The 27028-nt window shown below is 39.1% G+C and overlaps 1 protein-coding gene across 1 annotated transcript in view; it reads right to left on the reverse strand.

The window, feature by feature from the left end:
* The window catches only part of ELL2 (elongation factor for RNA polymerase II 2), a gene marked incomplete at both ends in the record, with an annotated part of 76840 nt that overhangs the window by 17945 nt on the left and 31867 nt on the right, over positions 1-27028 (reverse strand). Inside the window, 3 exons of the mRNA XM_080698320.1 lie at positions 654-913; positions 7789-7952; positions 12700-12821. Of these exons, the coding sequence (XP_080554446.1) occupies positions 654-913; positions 7789-7952; positions 12700-12821 (546 nt within the window). The remainder of the gene's footprint in view (positions 1-653; positions 914-7788; positions 7953-12699; positions 12822-27028) is intronic.

Below are 27028 nucleotides of genomic sequence, written 5' to 3' on the forward strand. Positions count from 1 at the left end.
AACTGGCTGTGAACCTGCGATCTTCCTGTCTCAGCCTCCCAATTACTGGGATTGTAAGCGTGGGCCACCACACCCAGCTAAGAATGGCCTGCTTTTATACTTAAGCTTCTGATTATAAGGTTTCTGATCTCAGCTAATACCTAACACATTCATATTGTTTAATGCAGACGAATGACTGATCTTGGCACACCCAGTGGTAGAAGGCAGAGAGTAGTGAGGGCAGCAAGGAGTATGCAAAGCAAGAGACGTTCTAAAGTATCTAGTAGGTCAAAATATCCTGACCTTTGCCAATCAAAGACCAATATCACACACTGCACAACTTTTCCTATATAAACCAGTGGAAAAAAGTTTAGGTGATTCAAGATTAAAAGCAGACAACAAAAAGCTCTTGCCTGCTTCATAATAGAATCTTATGGCAAACTTTGCTTAGCACCCATGAAGATAATGGCCACCTTTCAACTGGCTTTCAATTAAAGGCCTAAAAAGGAAGATTTAATTGAATATTTAGGAGTTGTATTTCACGTCATTGGTCAAATAACTCTGAAATTTCTCTGTGACAATAATAATGATGATGAAGACATCTAGAGGCCTCCTTAGATGAACTTCTCAATGAAAGGGGAAGCAGAAGGACCTTGCCGTCCCGCTGTCCTCACCTGCTGCAGAATTGCTCCTAGGGAGTTCTTGTCCTTTTGATTGACGCCATCTTTTTGCAGCCGAGCCAGCAGCTCGGGTTTCTTGTAGGCCTTGAGTGCCAGTAAGTGAATCACCCTGTCCTTGTAGGGCCGCTGAGAGACACTGCTACTGCTGTGCGCCTTTCGAATTGTGTTTGCTGGGTTCATGGGGGTTGACCTCTTCCTCTCGGGCGCTGCATCTGGGATGGCTTGGGGCGCCTTCCGAATCTGCACTCTTTTCCCTAAAGTCCAGTGGAGACAACAGTTACACATTTGCTGCTTATAATGCAATGACCCCCTCAGTTTCCACAACTTTGATTTAGGCGCTTTTTTAAAAAATTTCTGGTGAGAATAAAGGCCATTTTATTTCAATCTTTTACTTAAAGTGCCATGTGAACTATTTTAGATAGATAGCCTGAAAGTAGGCCATCTATTAGTTATTAATACTAGAAAATATTTTAAATAAATGGCCTGAAATTAGGACTTCTGACTAAATAATTTCTTGGAACAAATATGTATTATGGGTACATTTGACCACTTGATTACACATGAATAATAACTAGTGACACATACTAACAACAGCTTAGAAATTTTGAGATTGTAACTTATTTTCCACATTAAATGTAAAATAATTTCCATGCTCACCTGTGAAATTTCTGAAAAGCAGACATGAACATGGCAAACATGGTGAAACGTGAGGAATATCTGTCAGGTCTCACTAAAAGCACACTTTTGGCTAACCTGGGTATTACTTTAATAATTTCATAGATCCAGAAGCCTCACGTTGGGAAATCAAGATCTGCAAGGATCTATTAGTGATATTCCTTTCTACAGGCCATAATGAAGGAGTCCAAAAACAAAACCAACTAATAAATCATACCAACTGACCAACTGACAAAACAATCTGAGAGAGGTAGACGAACAGATCCCCCCTGTGTGGAGCTGGGACTAGAGGAACGGGTGGTGGTTAGAGGAATGGAAAATGACACAAAGGAGGCCTTCAACTGCTCCTGCACGGGCCGCTGCCATTCATCTGGGTAACCCATTTTCTGCTTGGACTGAACACTTGGCAAGTGGCTACTTCTAGAAAAGTAGAGGCTGAAGTGACCTAGATACTATGCGTGTATGTGAAGCTATCCAGACATGGCTGATCACCGGTGACCCCAGAAACAATCCCTGGCTGAAAGAACAGAAAATAGCCTGACATGGCTAAGACCCTCATTTTATGATTCATGAGGTAGGATCTTTTAGCTCATTTTATACACAAGAAGCCCGACTCTATGCTTTCTGGTGAGAGAGGGAGAAGGACTAGTATCCACATGTGATATGGGGCAATTGTAGTAGGAACAAGACTAGCGACCCAAAACAATGGATAAAGAAAAGCAATTTCCATGGGTTGTGGTGTGGGGTGAACTGGCCTACTGGGGCAGGAGCTTTGCTGAATTTTGTCCATGCTGAAATTCCCATGTCCTTTCTCCCTACTTCAAGTTAAGGAGAAAAAGATAAAATACATAATGGAAAATAATTTTCATGTTCACCTGTGAATCTCGCCTACAGTCTCAAACTTTTTAGTCAGTCGCTAGTTTGTGTCATGGACTGACTCTCAGGAAATTTCTGTGGGCTGCTATGATTTTTTACTATTTGGACATAACCAACTATAAATATCAAACTACTATACAACATAGGAACTCAGCACTAAAGAGATACTGCTTAGTTGTAAGAAAAACAATCTAATAAACCTAGAGTTTTGAAGATAGGTCTGTTTCTGTATTTTTCATGAGTTAGAGATAGGTGGATCTATGCTAAGACCTTCACACACATTGTACTATTAGTTGTCACCGTAATCTGAAAGATGAACATTGTCCCCATTTCACAGATGAGATTTCTGAGGCTCTCAGCAGGATATGCTCAAATGGCAGAGTGCTCACTTAGTTTATGGGAGGTCCTGTAATTACAAATTCTCTCACTTATACTTTTCTGTGGGAAAGGTTTTTTAAAAAAATGCCTAAAAGTTTTGCTGTTGCTTCATGTTAGAGTCGGAGCTCCAAGAGGGCAGGAATGTGGTTGCTTCCTCCACCGGATTATGAACCAGTATGTGATTACTGAGTGAATGACAGAAAGACAGCAAATATGCCAAGAATCAGAAATCAACACTCTGAATTTTCTCCCATGGCCAGGCTGCCAGAGTCTGTGTGGACATTTGACATCTCTAAAGTGAAAAATGCAAATCTAATCTCCCATTTCTTAGTTATCATAGCATCAAGGTTACTCATTTTTGAGAATTTGATTGGAATTTGTGAAAAAAAAATAGAATGAGGGCCATAAAAATGTAGGAAAAACTAAAAATTCCACATTAGCCAAGTCTTACAAAAGAGAGAGAGAAAAAGAAAGAATGAGAGAAAAGAAAAGAAATAAATCTGTTTAACTCACTTTTCCAAACCCAGCTGACTGGTCACTTGGAGTGAATTCAAGCTAGCATGGCAAATACAAATAAAATGAGAAAGCTCTGCCACTGTATCCAGGGTCCCTGACTCCCCTGGACTTTTGCTTATCTCTGACTCTCAGTCTCAGAAAGACTCCAATGTCTGCTGGGTTTACCCTTATTTTCCCAGAAGCAGGGGTTGGGGAAACAAAGAAAGGAGGAAGCTAACTTTGCTCTTGAGAAAGAAATATTCTTAATGTTTAATAAGAATTAGTCTCGTTAGGGAACAGACAGAGTTGAGGTCTTCCCCGGGGCCTCGTGTTAGGCTCTCATTTCCCTCTGAATCCCCCAGCCTTAATACCCTCCCTTCAATTTTTGAACAGCCAGTTGTGGAGTAACCATTTCTTCCAGATACTTGAGAGAACATCCTACCCCAGGGACCACTGAATTATACTGAAGCATCACTTGCTTGCTGCCTTCTCCTTCCTTCTGTGCTACTCAGCCAGGAAGGAGACCTTGGGTTTAAGGAAATTCAGGATGTAGATGAAAAAAACTCTAGTGATATAAAGAAGGGATGAGAGAGAGAGAGAGAGAGAGAGAGAGAGAGAGAGAGCGAGCGCGCGTGCGCGAGAGCGGGAGAGCACGAGCGCAGGAAAATGTCAGGTTTAAAGTGGGCAGGACAGCTTTATTTTTATTTTTAATATTTGCCTCAGAAAAGCCCTTTTAATAAAGCCTGTGGGAAAACCTAATTCTCTTCCCAGACCCAACTGCTAATCAATTCCCTGGGCTCTTTTATAAACAGCAGCAGTGGAACCAACAGGGCTGGGTAATCTGGGACTATATCTGAGTCGTTGTTTCATAACAAGAAGTCCACTTCCAGAGCCTCCATTTAATGTGTCTGATATGGTAGCTAGAAGCATGTATCCCTCGGTCTAGTGGTTCTGAGTAAATAATCTAAAAAGGAAATGCTAAGAAGTCCATGGGGGTGGGAGGGGGAAGAACCACAGTCACCTTCTGCAGCCATGGAAGCTGACCAGAAGCCTGGCAAACAGACCCAGGGCTGAAGACATCAGCAGAACTAAGATGATGCTAGGGCCACATCACCATCCAATCATAATCCATTGTCGGGAAATCTAGCCCCACCATTTGGCAGTCACAGTCACTTTTAAAGGATATATATATATATATATATATATATATATATATATATATCCATATCCAACAGGTACAAAATATTAGAACTTAGAACTACAAATAACCTTAGATATTTTCTAGTTCAAATATTCTTTAATATTTGAGAAAATTAAGATGGTCAATGACTTGTTCAGTAACTCAGATATGTGCTAGCTCACCAAAAATTAAGGAGGCCTAGTAGGGGTATAAGTTTGGAAAACTAGAAATAGAATTCTGGATTCTACATTGCTGGCTTATTTTATATACCTAAATAGTGTGTGGGTGTGTATGTATGTATATATGTATGTATGTATGTATGTATGTATATACATATACACTATTATAGTATATAATAGATTATATATAATATATGCATTTGCAATTCAGCAAAATCCCATAATTTAGGGAGGAGACAATCAGCAGACTGAAGATACCAGTAAACTAAAAGCCATAGTAATTAGTGATTTTTTTCTTATACATGAATGTCATTGCTAGAAGTGGAAATGTTACTGAAAAAAATAACAGTAATATTTTCTAGGTTAAAGCATCTCTCTCCTCTCTGGGCAAATAGCTAAATAGTTTTTTTGTTTTTTTTTTTTAAGCTCACAAAAAGGTTCAGAAGCTCAAATTCCTGGTGACTAGGCCAGGTGACCCCAGGCTCCATCCCTGAAGCTGGCCGTGTGCCCTGGTTCCGCTGTCAGAGTTCTGGCATGGCTCCAGGCCACCACCACACCACAGCGGGGCCAGCACTGTTCTCATTTGCCTCCACCCAGGCTGACACTGCTGAAAGGAACCTTGTTCTGCAGGTACCAAGGCAGGCGTGGGTGAGCTTTTGGTGTTATTTTATATGGTATAGTCAATTATCAACTACAGGGGTATCTTTTGCTGTTTTGAGAAGGGAACACAACTCAGTCACGAGGCCTTGCACATATCATTTGCCGTTTGCTGAGTCTGACAACTTGATACACAAAATGGAGAGGTAATCATAACCTCCTTTACAGAGTGATCATGAGATTCAGATGAGTAAGTAACACGTAAAGTGCTAACCGATGCCTTGCATACAACAAGCACTCAATAAGTGCCAGGTAATATTAGCATTAAAGAGTGATTGACTAACATTTTTAAAAACTAAATGAATCAGGCATTTTTGGGAAACCAAAATAAACAGCAAGATAGAAACGGAGCTGCTTAGCGGGAAAGAAACTTGGTCAAGGGCTGGCAATAAAAAAGGTTAAAAGAAAAAGATCAAAACTCGACAAAGTACAGTACAAACATCAAAACAGACAACAGAAAATTCAAACAGTACACTAGAGTCTTCAGAATTGATCACATTTTATTAAGAGCAGCATTTCCGGTTCTGAACTCTGAGGTAAAGAACTGGAGACAGTCCAGAGGGGAACACTAAAAATAATTAAAGGGTTGGGATACAGGCCATATTAAGAAAAGTTAAAAGGATCTGGGGTTATGTGACCTAGTGAATAAAAGGACAAGGAGGTTAATAACAATGTTAAGACTAGAGAAGAACACGGCTGTGACAGTGAGTCTCCGGGGCCCTAAAGACAAAGCCAAGGAAAAAGCGCTGAACAGGACACTTGGCTGGCAGAGATCACTGCAGGGATCCGAGGGAAGACAGCCCTTTTAGAAGGATGGAGATGGAATTTGGTTCAGATTTAAGCTTTGATAACCTTAAATTTCCTGTGTCTGTAAATGTTGATAAATTATTTGTAATGCCTATGAACAACCCTGAAAGTTCTAAAATTTCTGGTACTCGTAGGAAGTATCTAACCTGTGGGATTTTGGGGTGTTGTAAAGTTTGTTTTACATCTCATCCCATCCATCAAAACAAACAAAAGCAACATCAACACAGTGGCTGCTCCAGGGCCACTGGCTCTTGTTTATACTTCTGTAGGGCGAGTATTAGAGTAAAATATATTAGCCAAGTTTCTGATTTGATGACCTTATGGGTTGCAGATTTTGATTATATCATCAGAAAAGCCAGAAATCATGGCTAAAAGATTTTTCTGGCTTTGGAATAAATCAAGGTGAGAGTTTTCAGTAGTTGTATTGGAGAGGGAAGCCATTTGAATGGTCTGTGTCTTTTTACTTGCCATATACACATCAATTTGTCTCATTATTTGCATTGGGCAGATTAAAATGATACTTTGAAATAAAGCCAGATAATTCATAGTTTGACAGATTCTGTGCGTTTTATTTGTTTATGCTTTATATTCTTATTGGTGCATTTATAATGATTTTGTGCATTTTCAAAATAATTTGAGATTTAGCCTACCAGCAGAGAAAACTAATAAAAGTCACTTAGCAGAAAGAAAGTGGGTTGGAAGTTGTTATCTCTCTCAGTAGGAAAAGGAAGGTGAAAAAATCTTCACTGCTGGTAACTTACTAGGCAGAGATCTAGGCCCCATGGGTACAAATACCTGGGGGAAGCCATGAATTGTTGTTAAACCAAACTAAATGTATCTAAGCTAAGCACCAAGTCCCAGGAGCACTGGCTTTATTCCAAAGAAATATTTATTAAAGACACTGGTGGAGCTTCTCAAAGCTGCATGTATTGTAGCTGGATCAGCTATGGGAAAATACAAAAGCAGAATTATCCCAACCCCGGAAAGATGTTGATTAAGGGATCTGGCTTTTCAAGAGACTATTTTTGTAAGCATTTAAGTTTCCAAATTAATATTCTTTCATCATTTACTATAGTGACTTGTGTTATAAAATTGACCAGGGACTCAAAGAGTTCCTCTTCACTACTGATCATCCTATTACAGTGAATAGTCACTGTAAATTGACTTCTCAATGTTGTTCAGGGCACTGCTCATAAAGCAGAGACTCATCTTGCTGGTCTGGTCTTACTTTCCTTCATTCTGATGCATATTTCAATAAGCTAATGATAAACATGATGGGGTTGGGATAGGCTCTTAATTAATGGATGGATGAGGACAAGGGTCATAATTGCAGTACCAAAGAGTCATCACCCCAATGCTTTGCTGCAATGCTCTGCCATAAGCACATTTTATAGTTTCGTAATAAAAATGCCTTGTTGTGCAAAGATCCTCTGAAAATATAATCAAAATCTGCAATCATGAGGCTATCAAATTAGAAACTTGACTAACAGATTTTACTGTAAAAATTGCCCTAGAAAAGTGCAAAACAAGAATCAGACTGTCTATCTTAGAAATTACATCATCCAATGACAAAGAAAACACAACTGTACCACTGTTACAAGCTCATGTGGTAACATGACCAGATCCCAGTATTATAAAATAGTAATGAATAGGCAGCAGAGTATTCAAGATTTAGGAAAGTCATAATACTTTAAATCTGTTCTTCAATTTACCAGCAGTCTGCAGAAAACAAATTACCCTTTTTTATTTTTACCATGTTATGCAAAAGTTTCTGAAAACTAATTTCTGTGTTTTCATTAAGTTAATATCACCAGTATTTACCTACAGCGATCTTGAATTACTCCAATCAATCAGCAAGAGGAAGAAAGATATCTATACAAACCTACATATGGTCCACCGGGTTTGATAACTTTTGTGCTTCGGTTGCGGGATTCCTCCTCAGCCTGGGTCATTCTTTCTCGTGTCATCTGATACGAGTCATTTGTTGCACACACTGTAATTTTATCTTGTATAAATCCCAGGCAATTGAGCTGAGAGGCTCCAGAGCTGTCAAGTAAGACAGTGGCTTTGTTAGAGAGGACCCTCATTTTGCACCATAAAGGCAAATGAGAATTGTATTATCCTAATACCAGCAGCCCAAATGAGTTTTTAACACTAAAATAACTAATACCATTTTAAATGTAAAAATTGTTTAAAACATTTAAGTTCCTCATTTCATGTCATTTTTTCATATTCTGAATAGAATGGGTTAAATGAGCTCTCAAAGACCAAATCTGTCAATTTTTTTTTTTTTAAAAACAATCAGTATTTGGAATAAAGACCAGAGTCCTAATGAGCATTATAGTTCTACTTCCATTTAATAGTCAACTATGCCTAAAATTATCTGCCACCATCTAAAAGAAAATGGCATAGTCTTTAAACAAAGTGGAATAAAAATGTAATGAAAATGACACCAGAGCTCTGATCCTCTATTTCCAAACTAAATTTTTATGAAGCCGGGCATGGTGGCGCATACTTGTAATCCCTGCGCTTGGGAGGCTGAGACAGGAGGATCGTATGGGTTCGAAGCCAGCCTCAGCTACTTAGTGAGGCTCTCAGCAACTTAGTGAGACCCTGTTTCCATATAAAATATAAAAAAGAAAAGGTCTGGGAGTATAGCCCGGAGGTAGAAAGCCTCTGGGTTCCACCCCCAGTACCAAACTAAATTTTTATATAGGAAATAAGGGTTGATAAAAATTTTGTACATTGTTAATAACTATCTTTGCCAACGCTATTTTTAAAGAAACCAGTTCATTCACCTCACAAAGTTTACTAGGCAGGGACTGTCTGCCAGGCAATGAGAAGCACAGAGTCTGTGACAAGGACTAGGCAGACAGATTTCTCCAAGGAGCTCTGTCTGATGGGTGAAAAGGATGAACAAACTGGAAAACTGGCAATTATGACACAGTGTGATGAATGCCAGGGAATAGGGGACCACCAGGAAAGGCACCATGCTTGGAATTCCCAGAAGTGATGCAGGAGCTGATTAGAAAGATGACTGGACAAGGGTGGTGGTGGTGGCAAGAGTGTTTTGGAGAATAAACCAAAGTGCACACAACTCAGGGTGAACAAGAAGGTTTTCACTGTGGCCACAGAGAGCTGGAGAGGATGATCAGAGATGAGGCTGAAGAGAGAATGATAAATAGATCACACAGGGCTTTGAGGGTCATGCAATGGATTTTGGACTTTTTCCCAAGAACAACAGAGGCTAAACACAGAAAATATCTCAGTTGTATCATAGGCGCATAAATCTGGGTCGAGAACAGATCGGAAGGAATGCAAGTGGAGAAAGCTGAGAGACCAGTAAGGAGACTGCTGAAGGAGCACAGGCATTAAGCGATGGCTTGAACCCGGGTAGGGCAGCACGTGGGTGGAAGAGCAAGCAAAGTCTGGCAGCGCTAGAATGTAGAATTGACAGGATTCAGTCAGTGATTAGACACCAGGCAGAGAGAGGGAGAAAAGTTATACACAATGCCAGGTTACTAGGTATATACGGCTGCCCTTTATTGAGACACTGAACTCAGAAAGAAGGGCAGGGTAGCATTAACACTAGAAGAGAGAAATGAATTAAGTGTTGAAGATGGTGCCTTTAAAAGGAGGAGGAGAAAAGGAGTCTCCAGAGGAAACCAACTGTGAAAAGCATTAATATTTGGGCAATTGGAAGGAAGGACCATGTAGGATTGAAAAGGGACAAAGAAGTAGGAGGAAACCAGCGAAATATCATCATGGAAGCCAGTGAAAGACAGTGCTTTAAAACTGCAGGAAATGGTCAGTGTGAAATGCTGGTGACGGTCCAGAATAATAAAGAATCTGTAGGTATCCACTGGCTTTAGGGCCAAGGAGGTCACATCCTCATGGGGGAACAGGTTGGATAAAGGGTGGGGCTGAAGCCAGATTTTGGATTAAGAAGTACATGTAAGGGAGAGGTTGCATATCAGAATGCTAAAAAAACCAGTGGAAGAGAGGACAAGGAGGTTTAACTCTCAGGGGAAGCAGGATGGAGGGAGGAGGGTGGGAAGAAATAACTGCAGTATGGTAAAGGTCTGGAGGCAGAAGTTTGTATTTAAACAGATCTCCATATCACTTATTACATAATTCATATACTAAAAGTAGGGGAACCTAATACCAATCATGATGAATCTACTGCTTGTACTACTCAAGATCAAGAAACAGGTCTTTTATAAAAACAGAAAGGTGCCGGTCCTTGCAGGCCTGAAGCTTCTCTCTAGTATAATTTTTCACTCCTCCTTTCTCAACTGAGATATTTTCAAGTTGAACATATGTGTATAAATGTTCCTTCATCTTTCTCTGGCTTAATTCATTATTTCCCACACTTGAGTGGGCACTACTCCCTCCCAATTTATATGTTTTCACGAAACTTGTGATAAGTTGATCTACGGGACTTTTGAAAGGTAACTTTGACTATGAGATTTTCTCTCTTTTATAAGTGAAGAAAATGAGGCTTGGAAGGCTTAAAAATGATAGGAAAAAAGGAGCTAGTTAATCCATATTTGTTGAGCCTTTTTTTTTTTTTTTTTTTTTTACTGAGCATTGATTTTGAACCCAGCTAGCACTAGGAAACTTGAGGCAGGACCTACCGAGGCCTGCCCTTGAGGAGCTTGCCCCATTACAGGAGATATGAGACCCAGGGAAAAATAAAAACTAAATCGAATAGAAAGGATAAAACCATATTATGCAAAAGTTTGCTTGCCATTTGGAGAACTAAAAGTCGGGTGTTTTTGTTTTCACAGTGGCATATTTCAATTTATACATAACCATACCACATTTTATAAGGTAGCTGGATCTCTAGAGGGATTCTAATGCATTTGCCCCCTTTTCATACAACATCTGTTTTTGTTCTCTTGCAACATCATAGATAGTTTTGTAACTGACCTTAAGTCTTTCTCCAAAGAACTAGGGTAGAAATAAACACACAGGATATTTATGATGTAAGGGTGAAATTATATGACTTATGATGACATAACTTGGTTTTGAAGAGGGGATTAATTCCTTAATTAGGTTCTGAAGGGGAAGGTCAATCTGATGTCAATACAAGTATCACAGGCAATGGCACCATAAGGGACTAGGGTGGTCTGTGGTGTGTAAAGAACACAGGACCGAGAATTAAGACAACTCAGTTTTCCTTTTGTCCAGTCACTAACCAAGCAGCTACGTAAATGGATAACTCACCTGGTTAAATGAAGTGGTTGACCGTCGTAATCACTAAGGACTCTTATACTTGGTGATTCGACAGCCTATTTCAGCACTGTCCAACAGAACTTTCTGTGATGGTATAAATGTTTTATACCATCTGTGCTGTCCACTACAATAACTACATGTGGCTTTATTTTTTCAGTACTGGGGATAGAAACCAGGGGCATTCTACCTCTAAGCTATACCCCCAGCCCTATTTTTTATTCTTTATTTTGAAACAGGGTTTCACTGAGTTGCAAAAGGCCTCCCTCACTAAGTAGCTGAGGATGGCCAGTCGATCCTCTGGTCTCAGCTTCCCAAATGCTGGGATTACAAGCATGTGCCACCACACCCAGCCACATGTGGCTATTGAGATGGTAAAATATGGTCATTGTAAATGAACAATGAACTTTAAAATTTTATTGATTTTTTTAAACAATTGAAATATAAATATCCACCAGTGGCTATTGGAGTAAACAGTATAGAAAAGGCTATATAATCTATTATAATATGTGCAATTAATACCAAAAGTATTTTTATGACAGGTAGTTTTCAGAAAGCAAAATTAATATATACTCAGGGAAAGCAGTAGGTTAAGGTAAAACAAAGAAAAATTAGTCACTTAAATGGAAGAAATTTAGAACTCTTTCAGTGATGTATCTTATTTTGTATCTCTGCTGCTAGTTCCTGATTAAACCACAGCTTCCCTTCCTTTCTCCATGCATAGCAAGTGTTTACACAGTTTCAAGCACTGCACACATGAACCTCAAAGATGGACTCATCTACTACTTTAGACCAAAAGTCAAAGCCTTGTACCCTGAGGAAACTAGAGCCTCCAACTTCCCTTGTCTCTATCAAAGGACTAAACAAACTCCCCCTACTCAAGGGCCCATTATTTAATCAGAAACAACCAAAGCAAAGCAAATTGAAACAAGTGGCATATTGTTTCCAGGGAATCTAAGTAGATAAGGGATCCATGGTACCCTGGGGTGGATGTGTATTCTTGTCTTTTGCCTCCCCTCCCATCTTTTTTTTTTTTTTTTTTTTTTTTTTTTTTTTTTAAGCAGAAGTAATTGTTAAACTGGAGGTAAGGTCTAGTTTCCAAGCTGCTGTGAAATGAAGATTTTAAAAGATCTACCTTAAAACAGGGCTTGAAGAGGGAAAGAGGAAGAAGGCATGCAAGATGTTTATTTTATCTTCCTCCAAAACCATGGATGTAAGCCTTAAGTACAGTGTAAGATATTTTTTTTAATGAAATGAATAAAACTTTTAAAAAATCTTTAAAGTTGTCTTTAATTTACAAGCTCCTTATTTTATAGGTAACATGTTTTCTGTATTTTATAAGCCATTCTTTTCTGGACAAGAATCTTAGAATTTTTGTGATTATATATCAGTGACAAATATGGCTTCAGCTATATAGAAGGTGCTAAATAGTTTTCAAATAAATAAGCTCTGCAATTGAATTCTATAAGTAGTTCTGGAGACTAATGCATATGTTTTATTTTTAAGAAACTCTCTTAAATAAAATTTTCTCCTTCAGCATACCTTGAAAAATACTCACCTGGAGAATGTTTGCTGGATGCAGTCAAAGCTGCCCTGAGGGTTGTCTTTGCCCACATTTGACAAATAGAAGTTAAAGTTATGTACTTCATTGAGGGGATCGCTTTTGGGAATTTTGATAAGCTAAAAAGGGAGGAGGGAGAGAAACATCTCAAATTATAAATTTGGTAGAGAAGATCTAATGATTGACTTAGCTGGTTTTTCAAGTGAATCATTTTATAACCCCCTTGATATATATCTTTATAGCATTTAAATGACCAAATAATTAATTCAAGGAGTCTGACAATCATGCCTATAACTTACCACATTTTAATTTCTATTTCTACTCCTAAGTGTCAGTAATCATTTCTGCTCAGTAATTAACTTATAAGAGGTTCCTCTTCATTTCAAACTAGCAAAAGATTACAGTTCACATGCAGTCTTACTAGTGAATTTGCTAAAGAGCTCTATTCTCCTTGGAACTACACAAGTTTTATTCTGGTATACTCCCCTACATAATGGTTTCTGGATATTTAAATGATCTCTGAGATAGAGTCCATATCACAATCTTTCACTTTCTTAATAGAAACATATTTTCTTTTAATTCTTGCTTTTCCAAGTAGTATTTTTAAAGAAGCAGAAGCTTAATGTCAGAGTTATATTCACAGGCAAAATATAGCTGGGGTGTTTCTCCCAGCCCAACGATTCCCTGATTCATCCTAAAGTTTATACAACAGGGTCAGCAGTCTACCAGGAGATTCTGTAAGCCACGCCCAGGCTGAGCCCTAGGCAACACTGTGGAACCTGTGGATGTTATTTTCTGTGGTCTTTTGCTCAAGGTCTGGTTTCCTACTAGGTGGGAAGCCCTATAAGCGAAGGGACAGGGTTTCTCTAGTTGAATGAGTCCTTGTATCAAGCACGTTCCCAGTGAAACTATGTGAACAGGTTGGGATCTTCTCTTTGCCCTTCAATTGCTCCACCCCTCTCAGCACCTGGAACTTTTATTCCCTGTGTCTTCAGAGACTGCCATGGAGTTAGGTGATGATTAGAGGGACCATTGGCAGGTATATAAAATATGACTTTCCACCCTCCAACCTCCAAACACAAAGTCTTAGTAATTTAGTAGATGAGCAGGGAGGGAAAATGTTTTTATAATACTCATTCTGCTCCTAAAATCTATCCTTTCCACTACTGTAAGATGAAGAAGCAAAGCTAACTGGCTACTATTTATATGACAACTCATGACTTCTGGTAAGCACAAACATACATGACTCCTGACTTGAGGATACCCTGAAACCTCTGACTTAAGCTAGAGAGGCACAGACCTTGACCTACAGGAAAGGCTTGGAGCTGCCCTCTCCAACCCCACCTCTCCAACACAGTGTGGAGACAAGGTGCAGTGTATGTAGATGTACAATCAACATTTTGTTGAGGAAATGGGTGAGCAAGGAGAAAAATGAAGCAAAGAACCCCTTTTCAAAGGAGATTTGGAAGACTCATGCTGAGCCAGAAAGGCCAAGTTTTCACCAAAGACAGTGATCAATACATAATGTGAGAACATAATTAGATCTTATCTATCAAAGGCATGATTTGACTTATGCTCTCTTTCGTAAAACTACCATTTTATAACCTGTGTGAGTTTATATTCTTTGCAAAGCTGGAATTTCCTGAAAATTGCAAGTGCCAAGATATTCCCCTGGACTGCCTTTAGCCAATGGTGTAAAGACTGTGTGGCTAGGCTCTAGCCAACAGGAACACAGCACAGGAGCCTCGTGTTGGGAATAAAAGACCTCGCAGTTTTCCACCATTTCGTTCTGTGCACCAGACTGTACTGGTGGTGGCAGTATCCCTTTCTGCAAAAAGTAAAATCATCTTGTTGAGCCACTTTCGAACATGTATCTTTTCTTACGACACCATGTAAATTATTTAACAATAGTAAGCCATAAAATCTCCATTATCCATGAATTTAAGCTATTTTTGACTCCCTATTTTAAATTAGTCCCAATTCCTAGAGCAACAAGTCCTACATCTATTACCTATAAATACTATCTTTTGGGGACTCTATAGTTACTCTTTAATTGCCACAATTTCCCTAGTTCTAAAGTGCTGCAACTTTAGAAGCAATATTTAAATTACACTTTGTAGGTACTCATCATGCTGTCTTAGTGGGTGTGCAAACTCCACGCCTAGTTGGCACCCACACTGGCAGCTTGTTGATCCCACAGCCATGGGGGAGAATAGGAGCCAGAGGAATGCGTGCGCTAAATATAAGGGAACGTCAAGTCCATCTGCGTGCTGCTGTAACAGCATTCCTTATGTCTGCCTTTGTTTTCCTGAAAGAGCAGAGTTCTTCTGACAGAGAAGGGGTACATGTTAGTGCCTAGAGCCTCCTAAGGCCTGGGAGAGAAAGTGGACTGCTAGGAAAGAAAGGTGTGGACATCTGGATGGAGCTCCCTCCCCACTTGGCTGGGGAGATTTTCACAGGGGCCTCATCTGCACATCAGACTTGGGCTTTTGTGTAGGCCCACTGTTTTCCTTCTGTGCAGCTCAGGTTGGGGAATGCAGCAACACTCTACCGAACAGAGTACACAAGATACCCTGTTCAGGAGATTCTAAGTTGCAATTTTAAAGAGCAGAATCATAGAATTTTTATTTTTTGAGAATGACTGGAGTTCGTACTCAATTTTTACAAATGTACTTAATTACTAGAGTAACTTAATAATTCCATTAGCTCAGATGTCTGTCTATTAAACAGAGCATTACAGAAAAGGTCTTAACAAACCTTGATATTAGGTAAGTTCTATTCTCATTCTCCAAACTGTCCAGTGTTCCAAACGTCTTCAGTTCTACATTTATACTTGTTAAAGAATTATGTTCCTAAATCTTTTTTTATTCCATTTTTAATAACCATGCATGAAATGAGAATCCATGTATTTGGAGAGTTCAATCACAAATACATATCAGATGAAGTGATCACTGTGTACACTCCTCAGTGGATTAGGGTCTGGCCTGATGGTAGATAAAGAAAATTTGCATATCCCCATTCTTTCAAAGCCTCATGAGAGCCAGGGTGGTGGTGCACACTTGTAATCCTAGTATTTGGGAGGCTGAGACAGGAGCATATGGATTCGTGGACAGCCTCAGTTACTTAGTGAGGCTCTTTGCAACTCAGTGAGACACTGTTTCAAAATAAAGAATAAAAGCTGGGTGTGGTGGCGCACCCTTGTAATCCCAGCATTTGGCAGGCTAAGACCTTGAGGATCACGATTCGCTAACAGCTTCAGCTACTTAGTGAGGCCCTCTGTAACTCAGTGAGACCCGGTTTCAAAATAAAGGATAAAAAATAGGGCAGGGGGTGTAGCTCAGAGGTCAAATGCCCCTGGGTTCCATTCCTAGAAAGAATAAAAAATAGGAGCTGGGTGTATAGCTCTGAGGTAGAATGCCCCCCCCCCACACCTCATAAATAAAAAAAAGTTAAAGTAGTTTAAAAATATGATCATGACCATAATAGAAAATAATCAGATTAAAACAAAATTTTTTCTTTTAAAATACACATAACCCACGCTATATTCTCACTGAACTGTTTTAAAACTTGTGTTACATTTCTAGAACAGTGTTTCTCAACAAGAGGCAATTGAACTCAGGGATGCTCTACCAGTGAGCTACCCTATCTTACATTTTCATTTATTATTATTTTTATTGTCACTGGTGCTAAAGGGGACATTTAGTCTGGGAAGGTGCTGTTGGCATCTAGTGGAAGGTCAGAACTACTTCCTAACACCCTACAGTGCACAGCACTGCCCTCATGACACAGAACAACCTAGTCCACAATGTCAGAAAGGCCAGGTTGAGAAATTCTGCATTAGGAACAGAGGTAGGTCAGACAATCATAGTGGTACATGCCTTTAGTCCCAGTACTTTAGAGATTGAGGGACAGGAGGATAGTAGGTTGGAGGCCAGTCTCAGCAATTTAGCAAGGTCTTGTTTCAAAATAAAAAAAAATAAAATAAAAAGGGCTTGGTGTATAAAGTAAAACAATAATAAAAAGAAAGAAAAAAAGAAAGTTCAGTTTCTTAGAAGTCAGCATTCTGATTTCAATGACTTGTAGACAAATTAATAAAGAACAAGAAAAGAAAGTTTATAAAGAAGGAAAAACAGTGTCTTTAATAAAATAAAAGCATTCTTTTGCTTTAAATGAAAGGGGTCATTTTACCTTATTAGAGACACTTATTCTAGTTCTATAGCCTCCAATGAGAGGAAATTGAAAAGCAAATATAAGTGTATATGAACCATAGAATGGCTAAAGATTCCTTAAATATGGCTTATGGATATTTACTTGCTTTTCAGTTTCCTCTGAATAGAAATCATAAAACTTAATTTATTTAGCTTCATGTTTCAAGTAAGCTGGGGATGCAAGCTTAAAAACCCAGTACTTGGGAGCCTGAGACAGAAGGATGGCAGGTTCAGTAACAGCCTCAGCAAGTACAAGACTCTCATCAGCCGAGTGAGAACCTGTTTCAAAATAAAAATAAAGTAGGGCTGTGGGTATAGCTTGGAGATACAATGCCCCTGGGTTCAATCCCCAGTACCACACACACAAAAATTTCAAGTGAGTCAGAAAAGCTTAAATTACTTATAATTAAAATTGAGAAGCTGCTATCTCACCAAGGGATGTTCTTCTAAGATTATTTCTAAATAAGACTTTACAATTGATTTCCTATGGTAGTTAGCCCAATCCTCAAAAGCTGATCCTAGCCCACCCAAACCATTCCCTTCCCTCTTCCTATATTCTACAAACTTGAAGACTAGTTCTTAAGAAAATGCTTCATAACCATTTAAGAAAAGACTATCTAGACAAGCTGTGGAGTAGGTTCCTACATATATCACAGAGGAGCCATGTATCTCCATGTTTCTCTGAACTCTAGCTTTCTGAAATGCTCTGTTAGATGAGGTCTCAGACCGACCCAGGTGTGGCCTTCAACAGACCACAGGCTCTTTCTGGTCCACTCTGAGATTCCCTACTTTGGTTATGAAACCCCCTCTTCTCCACCTGCCCTAATTGTCACATACAAACTGCTCTTTCCATTGACTGCGTCCTTTGCTTTCATGCAGGGGGCCCCCAAGTGCTAGGCTGAATTATCAGTTATAAACATAATGCTACTTTGTATATGCACTTCATTCTTGAGGGTACATTTAGATACTGACATAAATAGCATTAGCTAATTTGGACCTTATGAATAAAGTATTTTTTTTTTAATTTTTTGGTGGTACTGGGGTTCCTGGAAGCCCTTCTACCTCCGGGCTACACTCCCAGACCTATTTTATATTTTTATTTAGAAACAGGGTCTCCTAAGCCAGCATGCACGGCTGGCTTCGAACCTGCACAATTCTCTTGTCTCCACCTCCCAAGCGCGGGGATTACAAGCGTGTGCCACCACGCCCGGCCTTAAAGTATTATTTTAAATGAATTAAAGATTGTGAGTGGGGCATAGTGGTAGCATACCTATAGTCTCAAATACTAAGGACGTTTGACTAGAGGATCAAAAGTTTGAGGCCAGCCTGGGCAACTTTGTTAGACCTTGACTCAAAATAAAAAAAAAAAAAAAGAGTGAGGGGTATAGCTCAGAGGTAGAGCAGTCCTGTGTTGAATCTCCAATACTGCCAAAAAAAAAAAAAAAAAAAAAAAAAGATTGTGTGATTCCAAACAGTTTCTTACTCAAAATGAAGGACATAAAAACATGTCACCATGTCTGGCTAACTGGAAAAGTAGATTTTAATTTTCATTTCGAAAATGAGAGACTGAAAATCTAAGGCTTAGGACCACAATCTACAACTCTCTTCCCAAACTCCAGTCTGTCTTGGATAAAAAGCTACAAAGTTTCAGGAAACTTTCAGACATTTATAATTAACATAAACACTGTATATACCAAGATGCGTAAGTCAAGGCTTCTAATTATTCTGAGATACAAGCTCTGGCATGTGGCAGTGGAATATTGTCTGAAAGGTCATTTCGACATCAAGTCACAGACCTGCTATTTACATAAGGATCTAGGCAGAAGTGAAACATGCGCATCACTGCAACTTTTGCCTACGTGCACAGCGGCAGCTGATTTGAGGCAGCTGGAGCCTTCGCTGCTGAGGCCTTCTCCCCTTGCGTCAAATACTCTGCCTACTGGATAGAGGTATAGGCTAGGTTAAAAACAGGACCGGCAGAGCTTCCCTCCATTTGTTTAAATGCTTTGTTATTTTGTGGATATTACAAATGGTTTAAATGGCAGCGCTCTTCTTTGACAGTGCTCAAGGTTTGACTTGCTTAAAGCTATGCTCATATTTTAAATTGCAATCCCTGTATTCCTAGCCCCCGTAGCCTTGCTCCATGCTGCCTAAGACACTCGTTGACTTGTAATAGTTACTTACTATGTTTATGGGCTTTCTTCCTCCTCTAGAATATAAGCTCTGCAAAGACAGAGGTCTTTGTCTCTTGTGTTCCTTGAATATATCCCCAGCATCTTGAATGGTACAGGGCACAAAGTAATCACTCAATACATGTTTGTTGAATGAATAAAAATGTTGATTAATGTCTAAGTCAGGACGAGAGCTGAAGTGTCTGCTTTCTTTCGGCCAGCATTTCCAAAGCATGCTGAAAAGTTTCCTTATGTAAAAAGGGAATTCTATCCTCAAATAAATTTGGGAATTGCCAGGTTAAACAAAATGGCTTTCTTTGCTGAAGGTCCTTTCAACTGAATAATTTCCTCCAACCTCCTCCAACCCTCAGTATCACAGGAAGTCAGGCTGTCTCTTAATATTTGGCTAACGTACCTATCCTTTGACCATATACTATGTAGACTGTATATCTTACATACATAACACTTGCTGTAAACATTTTGACATTAGAATTCTGTTATTCTCAAATTCTTTCCAGATTCTTGATGATTCTGACAATCTAGAAAATACAGTTTAGCTGGAGAAATATATCTGCATGTAATACTCAGGCTCCACAGGGCAGGGCAAAATAGATAACCTAGAATCAGAACAGAAAATAGAAACTTCAACCTGAAAGCCACAAGTCCTATTTTTCAAACTAGAGCTGCAGTTATGACACTAGGCCCAACATTATAGGCTTAGGGAAGGGAAACAAAAACCTCTCAGATCAACCCAGATGTGCAAACCAGTGCTGGGGGAGGAGTAGGAAAGAAAGGGTATCCTTTACTAGCAACAGACAAAGTTGAAGTATTACAGACATCAGTAAGAGCTAAGTATTCCTAATGATAGGGAAGGGCAGGAGATGGAGAGATTCCAACACACACTAGAAATATATGGAATCTCATGTGATAGATACTTCACAGTAGAGAGTAGTATAAAATGCCAACTTCACCTAGCACAGAGAGAAATACTGGCAGCTACCCAAAATATTATGGTCATGTAGCCATTAACATAAATAATTCAGGACAAAATAAGTCCCATTTATTTCCTTGAATTCTTCCCCTACAGTAAGATATATATTAAGAAAAGAAAAAAGTAGCCCAGCATGGTGGCACACACTTGTAATCCCAGTACTTGGGAGGATGAGACAGGAGGATCGCAGGATAGCAGACAGCCTCAGCTACTTAGGAGGCTCTCTGCAATTTAGTGAGACCCTGTTTCAAAATAAATATTAAATGGGGCTGGGGGGTATAGCTCAAAGGTAAAATGCCCCTGGGTCAAATCCCTAGCACCATTAAAAAGAGAAAAAAGTAAAATAACTTTCCCTATTATTCTTCATATAGCTCTGCTAGATACAGTATTAGAACTTAAGTAGTTCTGAATCAGAATAGAACAGCCCAGAACTGAACTTTACTTCTTTCTTTCTTTCTTTCTTTCTTTCTTTCTTTCTTTCTTTCTTTCTTTCTTTCTTTCCTTCCTTCCTTCCTTCCTTCCTTCCTTCTTTCTTTCTTTCTTTCTTTCTTTTTCCTTTGGAAGGGGGTAGATGGGGTAGAATATGGACTTAATAGAAAATTCATTGAGAACTGCATTCTCATTTTTAGTGTATTTTTTTTTAAATATGACCTTCTTGGAGAAAACTAATGGCAAAATTTCAAAACTCATTTTAATTGAAGTTATAAGTAAGCAATAACACCTATGGAAGTAAAGTACTAACTTTTAAAAACCCAATATACCCAAGATGCTGAAAAAGAAAAAAAAAAGCCAAGTAATTTTCCCAGCATCACAAATGGTACATGACACCTCTAAGCTCACTAATATGAAACCAGCCTTCTAAATATTGGTGTGTCTGATGTGATGAAGCTGAATAAATGATTGAATAATTTAATTCATTGTTTTTCAATTATTAACAGAGTGCTATTGTGCTTGGCATCTTTTAATTTTTGAGATATATTAGTGAATAAAACTGACAATGATATCACTGTCATTGTGATACATATGTATCAATACAGAAACAAGATGATAGTGACTAGAACCAGGAAATAGGAAGAAATAGATGGATGTGAGATATATTGGTGGTTAGAGGCACCAGGATTCTTATATTTAGTAAATGTGAAAAATGAAAGAGAGAAATAAGCCAGGTGTGGTGGTGCACACCTGCAATCCCAGTTCTTGGGAGGCTAAGACAGAAATGTAGCAGGTTTGAGACCAGGTTCAACTTAGCAAGACCCTGTTTCAAAAGAAAAAACAAGATACAGCTAGAGGTGTAGCTCAGAAGTATGCCCCCTGGGCTCAATCTTCAGCAACAACAGCAACAAAACAAACAAACAAAAAAAAAAAAAAGGAAAGAAAGAAAGGAAGGAAGGAAGAACTGAATTGAGTGTGTGTATACAATATATGTATATTGTGTATATGCATGTGTCATATCTTGGGTGTGATAATGAGTACCAAACTTAATGTAACTCAATCTATTAGCTGAACACACTTATTTTTAAAATATAACCGTCCAATGTTGGTTTCACCAGCTAAAAGGGGCTTCAAAGTGGGTTCTGTTTTGACTCATTTTGTGACTTCATGGTTAAAAACTATTTAGAAGAAACCAGGTGGCTGGGTGTTAAGTTGGTTGGCAGCTGGGTATTTCCAGGAAAAAAGGGGGGGGGATGACAGTTATTGGGGGGTGGAATGCAAATAACATACTAGAGATGGTGCATCGAGAAAAGGTATATGGCCTATGGGACACGAGAGAATGAAAACTTCTGTTTAAAAATGGGATGCAAAACTGAGCCAAATGCTCAAGTAGCTTTTGGAAGAAAAGTGAGAGAGCTAGGAGAACCTAAGCAGTTTGTTCAAAATGTCACCAGGTGGACTATGCAAAAGCTCATTTTGGTGGAAAAAGCTAAAAATCTCATTGAGTTTAGCAACTCTCATCATTATCTCATTTCATTTTTTTATTAACCAGAAACTTCCAAAATTTAAAAAACATGACATAGAATCCATGCTGACATAGAAATGAACTAAATTAGCATTGGATCCTGAAATTCCCCCACATTGTCCATCTCCCAGATAAAAAGCCACTGTTCATTTTGTTTCTGAGGCTAGTGGCTTCCTGAGGAGGCCACCATGACTCTTGCTCTCTCACGCCACCTCACGCCCTTCGAAGCCTAAATCATCTTAAGTCCTGTGCTTTCCCCTCCTCAGTTATTTAATGAATGTATATTTTCATCTCCATCCTCCACTTGGCCGACTTGTTCTTCAGTCTCCCTTTTGGTCCCTTCCCAAACCCATCTCTAAATCATTCAGCTTCTTTCCTGAATCACTCACTCTACCAAAATGATTCTCATAAAATGCCAGTCTGACCATGTCAAGTCCCGAGCACCATTTATTGTTTCATGTCTCTGTACCACTTCTCAGTATTTGTGGTTCCTTAATAGGACATATAAAGTTCCTTCCCAATAGATTAGCACTCTTGATACTAAACTCCTTTAACTTTCTATGTGTGTGTGTGTGTGTGTGTGTGTGTGTGTGTGTGTGTGTTACTAGGGATCGAACCCAGGGGTATTCTACTTCCAAACTAACCCCCAGACCTTTTTTTTGTTTTGAAACAGGGTCTTGCTAGGTTTCTGAGAGCCTTCACTAAGTTGCTGTGGCTGGCTTGAAGTCTAGGATCTGCCTGTCTCAGCTTCCCAAGTGCTGGGATTACAGGTGTCTACTACCACACCTGGCCTCCACCTTGTACACAAAGCCTCCACCTAGTATTTTGTTTCTGAAGCACTACCATACCACTGGGCACTGGAATACCATAGTCTGAGCCCCTACTTTTTTTTTTTTTTTTTTTTTTTTTTTTGCAGTACTGGGGATGGAACCCAGGGCATTCTACCTTGGAACTATACCCCTATCCCTATTTGTTATTCTTTATTTTGAAACAGGGTATCACTGAGTTGCAGAGGGCCTCACTAAGTAGCTGAGGCTGTCCACGAACCGCAATCCTCCTGTCTCAATCTCCCAGGTACTGGGATAACAAGCCTGTGCCACCATGCCCGGCTAGATCCCTACTTTTGTTCTAGCTATTGCTAACTTATCATTTATTTAAAAACTCAGCTTGGGAGTCTTCTCCTTCCTCGGGAGCCTTTCTTTCCCCCATGAGGTGGGCTTAGAGGCCTCTTTTCTGCATCCCACAGTCCCCTCACCTCTATGATTGTCTATATTGTAGTACTGCACTGTATACAAAACACATATTTATGTGTCTCTCTCACTAGACTGAATTCCCTAGAGGCTAGGACCATGGACTTACTCACTTTTATTTATATTTGGGACGGAGTAAATATATACTTCTATGTATATATATTTACTATATATATTTACAAATATATATTTATATATATTTGGGACAGATAGTAATGCCAGCGATTTATAAAAAAATTATAAATGCATTTGAAATAATCACTCAAGTAAGAGTCTCTGGAAAACTAGGATTCCCAGAGCGGGCAAACAAATAAAATGAAAGGAGGAGAAAAAAACTCCATACTGCTGCTGACCTCTCTTGTGCTATGTTTAGTACAAAACCTAGGCCAAATAGCTAGCAGGGTTTGTGGGATTTAAATTTATATTATATGCCTTTCTTCCTTCCTTCCTTCCTTCCTTCCTTCCTTCCTTCCTTCCTTCCTTCCTTTCTTTCCTTTTTTTTTTTGTGGTACTCGGGATGAAACCCAGGGGCATTCTACCTCTGAGCTATACCCCCAGCCCTATTTCTTATTCTTTATTTTAAAACAGAATCTCACTAAGTTGCAGAGGGCCTCGCTAAGTATCTGAGGCTGGCCGCGAACTTGTGATCCTCCCATCTTGGCCTGCCAAGTACTAGGATTGTAACCATGAGCTACCACATCTGGCTATGTTTTTCTTTTTAAAAAGTGCATCACATGTATATTAAAAGATTCCCAGAATCTCTGGCCTCACCAAATTTCATTTGAAAATATGGCCCAACCTCCTTTAAACCATATTTAAAGGACTTAGGGAGACCACACTAAATAATTATAAATATAGTAATTCACCCGGTCATGTAGGAAGCAGATTTCTTTTATGACATGTTTCTCAGAAACAAAGTCAAAATCTGAATCTTATAAGGAAAAAAATAAATCTAACTCTCAACTTCCAATTCATCCTCTCTCCTTCCTCCCCTGGAGTGTTAAGGAAAACTGTCTTGCAGGAAGCTGGGAGGTACTGCTACAAACTTGGGCAGGCCTGGGAGCCGTGCCTGGCGGTCAGCAGTGGTTGTGTAACTTTAGGGGAGAGACTGAGACTTGACAAATGTGTGTCCTTAAGATCAACAGAGGTTTTGAAAAGAGATCTGGGCCCTAGTTTTTGCAAAACACATGCTCTCATCCCAATCTAATTAATGTCCCCATAAAAACTGCTAAGTTCACTAAGATAAACAATAGTTAGGTCGCAAAAAATATTTCCACATAGATTTGAAAGCACATTTAGTTTTTAAATTCTGTTTTCCAACATCAATTACTTTCAATCCCCTTCCTTTAAACTATGCAGAATATTTTTTCCCCAAATAAATCTCTGAAAACATTTTTCCAAAATAGATCTAATGGTGGTGGAAACCCACCACGAATTAAAGAGTCAGAGCTGCTCTGGTTGAGGGAATGAATGACTTGGGACTGGGACCGCTGAGGCAAGCCGGCCGTGGCAACATCACAGAAGCCCTTGGGACTGAAGGCACACAGCCCCTTGTCTACAATAAGGAAGGAGAAACAATAACAAAACATGCAACATTCAGGGCTATGCTTTATTAAGTAGATTGCAGTCACCTTAAAGGGACATTACAGAAGAGTGTGTACAGAAACAGGCACTATGTGGCGTGACACTAAAAAAGGAAATGGTGTCCTGCTGATTCGTTCTCTCTGCTTTATAAGACGCTTTCTTTAGTACTAAATCTCTTTCCATTTCTAGTTCTAAGTTGGCTCTCCCTCAATGGCTTGAGAAGAAAAAGTGTGAACTTCTCTTTTACACAGATGGAAAGGGAGCAGCCCACATGGGCCTTATCTGGTGTGCCAGATCACGGGCTCTGGAGCAAGCAGCCCAGTTTCCCACTGTGGCTCCAGAGTGCACTGTCTGTGTTACCTTGGGCACGTAACTAACTTCAGTAATCCTCTTTCCTCCCAGTGAAATGTAGATAATGATATCATCCATCCCACATGACTGCTGTGAGGTTTAAAGAAAACCCATCTAAGGTGCTTGGCATAATGCCCGGCACACAGTACGTGCCCAAAAGTGCTTGCTCTGGCGATATGAGGACAATATTGGGTAGTTCCCACTCTGATTTTGACCTGTTAGATACAATCACACGTGTACCTTCCTTAGCACAATGACACATTTGGTTTTTAAATTTTCAAGTGGCCAAGGGCTGGATATTATTATGGATAATAAAACGTGACTCTGCTTATTTTGCATCCTTGGTATTTACAGCTTCAGTGCTGGTGTAAATATAAGCTAAAAAAGCTATCTAAGGAAACAAACTGTTCAAAAAGTTAGTAATGTTTCTAACTGTCCCAAACTCAATATACAGAGACATGAGGTAAATGACACAATCAGCCACCACAGGGAACCACAGAAGGCTGAGAAATTACAGATGCCTACTTAGTTCTAGAAGGGAAGCAAACTTGCTTGGCAAGTGCACTGGACATAAACACATGCTGCCTGCAGAGCTCCAGAGCCAATATTAGCTGCAGGACAAAGAAGGAAAAGAGAAGTAAGGTTCTCTTGTGAAGCACAACTTTGTGACTTTAAAGCATTCACTTTTCACAACCACACATAATTTTTAAAAATCTGTGGTTTTTTTCTTATACCAAAGCTATGGGTAGCCCCCCCCCCAAATTAATAAAGCCTGCAGTAGTTTAATTTTTACCAATATTTTTCAAATATATGCTCTGAAAATACATTACTGCAGTAGAATCTATACCATTAATTATATTTATTTTAATTTTTTTGTGGTATTAGAGGTGGAGCCCTTCTACCTCTGAGCTACACCCCCAGCCCTATTTTATGCTTTATTTAGGAACACGGTCTCTTTAAGTTGCTGGGAGCCTTACTAAGTTGCTGAGGCTGACTTTGAACCTGCTATCCTTCTGTCTCAGTCTTCCAAGTACTGGGATTACAGGCATACACCATCATGCCTGGCTTGTAAAATATATTTCTAGTCAATTTTGTAAGTCAAATTCATTGATTAATTTTATTCAAGTCTATAAAAGTAAAACTATTTCTCATTTCACAGCTATGGATATGCATAGTACAACAGAAGTTAAATTACAGACCACAGTTCTGATTTCTAAGTGACTTGGCAAGTCTGATGTAAATAAGAGGTCTGGTAAGCCTCTGAGATAAAAATGACTTATGATTACAAAGAAATATAGGACTGAAAGAATTTCTAGGAACGGCATGGCTGGTCTTGTAGCAAAGACATCAAATGTATGTCTTCACAAGAGAGAAGAGGCCTTCAAAGAAAAGGTGAATATTTACATATGTACAGTTAAGGCAGTTACTGTATTTGAATAATTCATATCATAAAACTTTTGCTTGATTATCTTCTAGATAATTATTTAATAGCACCACACATTCTGGGGTCCCTCTAGGACAACAGAACTATATGAGGTAGTAAAACATTTAACCTCTTGCCAATAATTCACAGCATTGCCCCATAAAAAAAGAGATACACATTGCCAGGCTTCATGAAAGGTTTGTAATGTTCTTTTTAAAGAAGACGGGCATCTAAAGGTGAAGGGAGAAACTCAAAAGTGAGTAATAGATGTGAAATTATATAAATTATTTTAAATGAGCTGTATAATTGTTTATTTTAAAATGTTAGAAAATATATTAGAAAATAGCCAAAAGTATAAAAAGTTAGAAAATGGTAGTAATTAGTTTTAGTA

Source organism: Muscardinus avellanarius (genome assembly GCF_963383645.1).
Source record: "Muscardinus avellanarius genome assembly, chromosome: 1".
Lineage (NCBI taxonomy): Eukaryota > Metazoa > Chordata > Mammalia > Rodentia > Gliridae > Muscardinus > Muscardinus avellanarius.